Source organism: Brachycentrus maculatus, unplaced genomic scaffold, assembly GCF_059751285.1.
Source record: "Brachycentrus maculatus isolate JH-2025_06_01 unplaced genomic scaffold, ASM5975128v1 h1tg000115l, whole genome shotgun sequence".
Lineage (NCBI taxonomy): Eukaryota > Metazoa > Arthropoda > Insecta > Trichoptera > Brachycentridae > Brachycentrus > Brachycentrus maculatus.
Genome location: NW_028280868.1, coordinates 1,683,162 through 1,691,244, shown reverse-complemented (window position 1 = coordinate 1,691,244; position 8,083 = coordinate 1,683,162). Strand labels below are relative to the sequence as shown.

The 8,083-nt window shown below is 35.6% G+C and overlaps 1 protein-coding gene across 4 annotated transcripts in view; it reads right to left on the bottom strand.

Annotated features, from left to right (window-relative positions):
- Positions 1 to 568: 568 nt before the first annotated feature.
- LOC148309933 (protein kinase C-binding protein NELL2-like) overlaps positions 569 to 8,083 on the bottom strand; it is a 92,717-nt gene continuing 85,202 nt past the window's right edge. For 3 of the 4 annotated variants that reach the window (XM_088259268.1, XM_088259270.1, XM_088259272.1), the window contains 4 exons: positions 7,011 to 7,276; positions 6,132 to 6,287; positions 3,756 to 3,805; positions 569 to 1,568 (listed from right to left, as the gene is read on the bottom strand). In XM_088259268.1, coding sequence (XP_088115394.1) covers positions 1,427 to 1,568; positions 3,756 to 3,805; positions 6,132 to 6,287; positions 7,011 to 7,276 — 614 coding nt within the window. In that variant the 3' untranslated portion in view covers positions 569 to 1,426. The remainder of the gene's footprint in view (positions 1,569 to 3,755; positions 3,806 to 6,131; positions 6,288 to 7,010; positions 7,277 to 8,083) is intronic. The other variant, XM_088259269.1, reaches the window with a different exon arrangement.

Sequence of the window (8,083 nt, the reverse complement as noted above, 5' to 3'; positions counted from 1 at the left end):
CAAATATTACAATTTTTTTTTTTTAAATTTGCGTGTTATATTTTCTAGTATAGTTGGAAAATCTGTCATTCCAACAATATTAGAAATAGAGGGATAAGTTTGTCTGTAGAATCAGTGGGGACTGTCGCCATTGGTGAAACAAAAATGATTTTAACCATGCAAAATTTGTCATGAATATGTATGGAAAAAATTTCACTTGACACTTCTAATTTGAGATAAGTTTGATGAAGTGTACAATTAAAAACCATAGAAATAATTGAAGATTATATGATTGTGTTATTAATCATATTCTATATTCTGATGATTTCTATGGATTTTACATTGAATCAAAATTTTCATATTGTCTCGGGTTAGGTACTAAGGCACTATATGTCTCCAGCACAAATGATCAAAGTGGGCTTAAAATATTTGATAGACCATTTTGCTGAGGTTACCACCTTTTAGAAATAAGTATTTTTCACATGTGTCATTTGAACATTTTTGTTTGTTAAATTTTTTTTCATGTACCAAGTTTATGTTTTCTTAAGGAACAGTAAGGATTTAAGTTAGTTTAAATAAAAATACAGTATTATATTTGTGGATAGTTATATTTCTGAACACAATACAACATGCAAGCATTAAACAATGCTTTTAAGAAAAGTAATAAATAGTTAATTTCTTACTAAATTTGGTTTGCTATACACTGCCCTGATGTTTGAACATAAGTATTTTAGAGTATCTATTAGTCTAAGGAAGATAGTTTTATTTATTTAGAAGCAGTATTTGGATTCATCGTCGGAGATGGGAACACTCGCGAACTATTCCCACCTTCTCGGACGGGGATGTATCAAAATGAAGTAGTAAAATACACAAACTGAGATAGTAACGCATACTCTGGAAAGTATAAAATGTTTGGGCCAAAAGGCGTAATATTTCAAGTCGGTGTTTAACATCGGATAGCGGTAGGTTATTAGAGAGATTTCGTATATATATATTATGTATATTAAGGATATATCGCTCGAGACAATCACTACGCCGAATTCGTCTTCAAATCAAATCCAACATAACTATAAACATTTGTTCCAATATTATTCACCTAAATTAATTTTTACAATACTAAGCTCAATCGATAATTTGTAAAAACAGTTTACTAGTAACACGTAGCGAATCTGTCAGATAATTGGCAAATAGGCAATTAGTAATCTCTTTATTTCCTATATGAATAAGGCCTTCGAAGTAGACGAAAGAACGCCTCCGTCCGCCGCCATCTCTCTCTCTCTCTCACCCGGCTCTCTCACTCACTCCGTCCCTCGCTCTCGCGGCCGGCACCGAAACACATTCCCCACATTATTCTATCTAAAATAAGTTTATCAACAACATATAACGGTAAATTCATTGTGCTCGGTAGGATTAGGCAATGTACAAATTATTACATAGTATTGCACCCTCAAGTCTCAGCCGGGCTGCTCGCTTCTCTCACTCCGCGGTGCTTGCGGTGCGTGGTCTCCCGGGACCCCCGCAGCGTCAGCGCGCCGCGCAGCAGCAGGGCCGCCCACAGCAGGCCCAGCACACCCGCCAGGCGCGCACTCCTGGGAACACACTCGCCACGTCAGTCCTCTCTACCCGACTGCACCCTCGCGCACCCTCATGCATCCCATTCACTCGACGCTAAATATATACGAGCATAACATCACTTTACAGATTCATCGGGTACAACTAAATAAAGCTGCAAATAAAACCATAAGCGTAAAAGTAATTACTCATTTAAAAAATTCACTGATGCAAGATAAATTGTCATTCATATATTAAAACCTAATTATCCCATTCATTATGATCAGTTAAAAAAAGAGTAGAATCAAAATATAGTACAGCAAATCCAATACATGCAAAAAATAATTTTTTAATCACAGTAACCTTAATTGGTCTGTTTTTCGGAAGCCATGTTTTCAGTAATAACGGCCACATGCTTTTTTTTTTGAGAGTATGATAAATATTCTCCAATTACTGTGTTCAAAAATTGTGGAGAAACAGTATGGATAAGAAATATCGGTACATAAAGATAAGAGATAAAACCAAAACTGACAAATAAAAATGAAAGATTAGCTCTCAAAACGAACAACTTCCACATGTAGAGAACTTACGTGTACTTTAATAGGACTGCAATTTTAGTTACATAGAGAGAGAAGTAACTTCTAGAGTAATGACACGGAAAAAAACGTTTAAAAAGTTAGTCAACAGCATGCCACAAAAATGGTGCAGAGCTAATAATAATAAAATAATGAGAATATGGGAAAAGTTGCACAGTAGGTAACAATGAGAGAAGCTTGTGTGTATTTGAATGAATTTCGAGAAAATGCTTATTTCCAATAGATTGTAAGTAAGAAGCCAAATTTGGAATTATTTTGTGCTATACCTACTTCACATACGATGGCTATGAGAAATTAAGAGATTGCCGGTTATCCGATTTTGTTAACTAAATAAAATAAATAAAATAGGATTTAGTCAATTTGAAAAGTACATATAAAAGTATGGTAAAATGTCCTTTTTGTGAGACGGATGGAAATTCAAATTTAAAATTATGAATCCTGGTGAAAAAAAAGTAGCCACTGTAACAAAAACTGTCATCCATCTAAAGGTATTTATTTAGAAATGCTTATGGTGAAATAAACACATATAAAGCGGATTTTAAATGACTGAAAGGAATAACTACCAATGTGATTTATTTTGAATGAATATAAAAAGAGATTAAAAATGAATATTGATTCATGCATTCACTCAAAAAACAATACTTCTCCATAAATGTTTCATTTCTTGGCTTCGTTGTTGTAAAAAGAGGTTTGGGACCTATATTTCCAAAGTGCACTTATTCTAGTACCTAATAATGAATAAAAAATATAAACGTGTATACATATTTTTTATAAATTTTTAACGGAGTTATTGTCCCTGAAAAATTAGATTTACTCCAAATCGTCCGATAGAAGCGAATTTAGTCACGTGTTACGATGGCATCCCAATGGCTTATAACATTGAAAATGTTACACAATTTCCTTAAAATACAGCAGTCTCGTAATTTACAATTACTAAAATTTCCCAATTTTTCAAAAAATATTGGGAAAATGCAAAAATTAAAACAACATCACTCTATTCTGTCTGAAAAAGTAACTGATGCATAATTTTTTCTTACATGATATGAAATATTTTATTTATTATAATTTTTTATCTTAAACAAGGCAATGGCGTAGTTAAGTACACAATTAAAAAAATGATATCGACAGTTTGTTTCCCGCCAATTCCTAAATAAATTAATTTTTAATAAAACTAAGTATTTTATCTTTTTCACATACTTCCCATTCCCATTTTAATTTCTAAGTATTTGTATATATTGTAACAAATTGACAACATTCAGTGTTTTGTTTAGTAATAATAATATTAATTGTAAAACAAATACGAAACATTCTGGATAGTTAGTTTCCCTATCTATTGAATCCTGGTAAATCAAGGTTATACTGTATTTGCAAGTGCATTATAAGTGTATATATTTCTACATAACACCAATACGGAATTATCTTTACGTAGAATGGCTAAAATTTGCAGACGTGGAATAAGCGCAGTTTGGAAATAAAGGCTCGCATGATGTACACGTTTCCCAAGTGAGCGGGCAACATAAGACAAAGAGTAATTGGTGAGGTGTGAGTGGTGAGTGGTGAGTGGTGAGTGGTGAGTGGTGAGTGGTGAGGTGTGGGGGGAGTTGGGACAAGTAAGAGTGAGGTGGTTACCGATGCACACAACACGCGATATTGCTCACCAGTGATGCGCAGTACGGCATCTGTGAACAAGCGCAAATGTTAGAACAGATTATTAATTATTTCTATCACGGGTGGGTCCAACCGACTACTGAAACATAAACCTCATTAGTTGTAACACATTTTAAAATTTCTATAGATATTTGATACCATCATATTATATTTAAAATTTATTATGTATATTAAAAGCATTGTTAACTTTGTGGTATAGTAATATAACACTCTCCTTATCATTTATCTTTCACTTTGTGTATTACCATTTTACACAAAGTGAATGATGAATGATAAGGAGAGTGTTGTATTTAAATTACCTATTTATTTAAATATTATCATTAAAGAGTTCAATGCTGGAATAACAAGGGCGTTATCTGTGAAGATAACTCAAGTGTCCATAAATTAAATCCTTTAACTGCTACAACCGTGTTAACCGAATTTCTATATTTTTTGAAAACAAAATTCATAAATTATTTTTATCAGGAATATCTTTTCTCAACTTTGTAGCTTTGTAGTATGGTCACCATATTTTTTCTTTAATAAACAAACCCACCTTGAGGGTTAGATATGTACTAACAGGTATGTTGACACTCTGTACCTATTATTAACAACGTCAGTCAATGAACTGATGCGGTTCTACTAACACATTTACATACCTGAATACTACATAAATTATTTGTTCTTTTATCGGGCGGTAAGTCTACGATATGTTAAAAAGAAAACATTACTTCTATTTAACTCCCTGAAAATACATATCGAAAATCATTTAAATTGAATACAGCATGATATCCTTTGTATAAATAAAATACATAAACCATAATTTTTAGAAAGTATGTATATGAATAATTGAGGATCCGAGTTCAAAATGGATCAAAGTATACTGAGATAGCATTCAAGTTCATGAAAACCCTTAAATACAGACTCGAAATCGGAACTTGAGCGATATGATGTTAGAAAATACTATAGAATACTTTTGGTATAATTAATATCAAATTACACAAGTGTAAATTTTCAAATTCTCAGCTCAGTACTTTATTAATCAGGTTTTAAAATATAAATTAATAGAGTTTAGGTGGTAAGCTTAAGAAGATGGAAAACTATGCATCCATTCATTTTCCATAAAAAAACTTTGAATTTGTATTTGAATATTTAAAAACGTAGCGAAATGAAAATAAATGCAGTCTGATAATGGATATAGAATTTCAATGATTATTCAAACAATGACAATAAAGTGAAACCTCCATTATCAGGACTAATTGGTGAATAATATGGTCCAGAAAATGAAGAATCCGTGTAATTAAGAAGAGTAAAACATGGGATTATGAATATTTTGATTGAAATATAGCTTTATACCCCTATTTCTATGTTGTTTCTACGAATTACATGTTTTTATACTCTGCAGAAATATATTGTTATTTGAGAAATTCATTCAGAGATTTTTGTCAATAAAAAAACAAATTGTGGCAATACTGATATCATAAATATTTCTTGATGTCTTTTGCTAAAATATATGGCTGGACAAGTTTAGCAAGGCAATTATTGCCATTCCTAATGTCGTATTAAACACTTAATAGTCAAATTTTGACGAGAAAATTTGCCGGTCAAATCGTCACCAACAAGCCAAGACAAGACTGTCTGAATACCACTCGGGTTAGTCAATAAAAACAAATACATACATAAATGTATTTGGCTCAGGCAAATCAATACTAAGAATTTGGAATATGATTTTACCGAGCAGCACTCGGGCTCATCACTACAATGAAAACTCTTTGCCCGAGTCACACTCAGGCTAAACTGGGAACTAGTTAAGCAACTTGACTGCTTAAAATGAAGATTAAAATTGGCTAAATGAGTGCCTCCTGTCCGCCTCCTTAGTGTAATGGTCAGCACGCTCGGCTACCGTTCTGGAGGTCCCGGGTTCGATTCCCAAGGGGGGTAAAATAAATATAAGTGATTTTTTCACTGTCATATTTATTCAATATTACCCTGGACTGGTACCTGAAGCGGAGGGCTGATCACCTTTCCTTCATGTGTAAACGATCAAGATAACACTGCGTTTATATGACGCAGTGCCCTATGCACCATTGGGGTGCGGATAAGGGTTTTATTATTATTATTTATTAAATGAGTGCCTCACATAAAACATTTTACAGAACAGATCAAGCAGGAAGATTGCGCTGATTTGCTATTTTATTTTCTAAACTATGAAATGGTAAGACTATAATCCGGATAATGGAGCTTGTACTATAATTTTTTGCTGTGGACGGGCCACAGGCGATTCGGGGAATGGAGAAGTTATCATTCCCAGTTTGCAGGTTAGAGTTCAAGAGTAGTGCAGAGTAAATGTGATGGTACCTGGCAGTCAGGGGCGGCGTGGTGCAGCGCCCTCGGACAGGGGGTGGAGGAGTTGGGGGAGCAGGGGGGCGCGGACGGGGGCTCCAGGGGGGGCGGGCAGCAGCGCTCCGCCGACCCGCCCGGGCACTCCAGCTCCCAGCAGTCAACTTCTCCCAGCTGGAACCAACAAAACATAAAGAAAACACTGTAATAAAACTGAGGTGCTAAATATTCTAAGTGTGATGTGCTGTATGAATACCTAGCTCTCTTAGACTCATCATAAGATTGCTTATGAATGAAAAACATACATACTTTATCACAGATCACAGTTTATTAATTTTAAGATATAAAATAAAATATAAGTGTCTGGATTATCTCCAATAATAGGAGTTAATAGGAATTCATAATTGGATCATAAATATAGAAGTTCCAAGAATTTGAGTAGTGTGGTTGTCAATCATGGGTAGAATTGGTGAATGTTACACGTGTGTAAAGTGCTAAGACAGTCATAAGCCCTATAAATGACTTCCATATTCTTCTTCATCTTTGTTGAGATGTTAAAAAATAGTATGAGAAATCTGGGTATTTATATGACTTATACACTGGTGATTGTTCACCATTCTAACCATGATGTAACTTCTTCTCCATGCTATTCCTCATTACTGAGGGTTGTGACCCTTGTGGATGCAATGACTCTTCTCCAGTTATCCCTTGACTGCGCTGCCCGTAGTGCTCCAACCACCGAGGTGCCTGCTGCTGCTTTAATTTGATCGGTTCATCGTGTGGGGATCTTCCTCTTCCTCTCTTCCCTTCCAGGCTACTGATCACAACCAGTCGTTCCAGGCTATCTTCATTGCCACGCGCAACGTGTCCAAAGAACTAACCACTGCGGTAACTCACCAAGCACTCGCAGGTCTGGCACTGGTAGACCCATCTCTCGCCGCTGCGGAACAGCACGTGGTGCAGCTCCTGGTGGCGGCAGTCGTTAGCGGGATCGCACTGCGGGCAGCAGGCAGGCGGAGGGGCGACGCCGCGCGCCCGCGTCCCGCATGCGCACGCCACCGCGCCGCACGCCACCACGCCGCGCACGCACTCGCACGAGCGGCATCCGCCCGCCTCCAGCCACGTCTGCCCGTCCGACTTCTCCCCACCCTCGTGCATGCAACCTGCACCGCCCAAATGCATTTAGACAAAACTCCATTTGCGAATGGGATGAGATGTCATCGCAACATGTCACTCATTTAGTGTGGGATTGTCCAATTTTTTAAAAAGATATATTTAAATTGGAAACAGAATGTGCAAAAGAAGGTATGCAGTTGACAAAAATTTATGAGGCAATAAAAATCAGATTCAGTGGGGTCTCATTTGGAAAATATGACATGACGAATAAATGAGCTATGTGACAAATCTTGATTGATATAAGATATTGAATCCATTGTGTCTATTGCACATATTGTTGTAATCTATTACATACATATATTGTTTTTAGGGATCAACCTTATGAATTTATTATTAACTATACACATTCACTATCATTTTTAAGACATTTAAACTAAATATGTTATAAATCCTTCTACATAATAGGCAAGAAGAATTTTCTAAGGCAACTAATAAATATTATTTGAAAAAAACTATTTTTGTTTCAAAGGGCTTCCGCAACGTATATAAAACGAATGTATGAGAATATAAGAGAAACTTGAGGATTCTGAAATAGTGAAATTGACTCTTTAAGGATAGTAAAACGAATGTATGAGAGAATATAAGTGAAACTTGATGATCTGAAATAGTGAAATTGACTCTTTAAGGGTAGCAGTTTAAAATATCGAGGTCAACCTTCCACAAAATGCAAAAACTCTTGTGCCAAAGGGGCCTGAAGTTGAGTACGAGAGCTATAAAAGCGTATGTTTTACCCGTGCATAGCGTGGAAGGGTGGACTCTCAAAATCTCCATCATGGATAAAATAGAGGCATTTG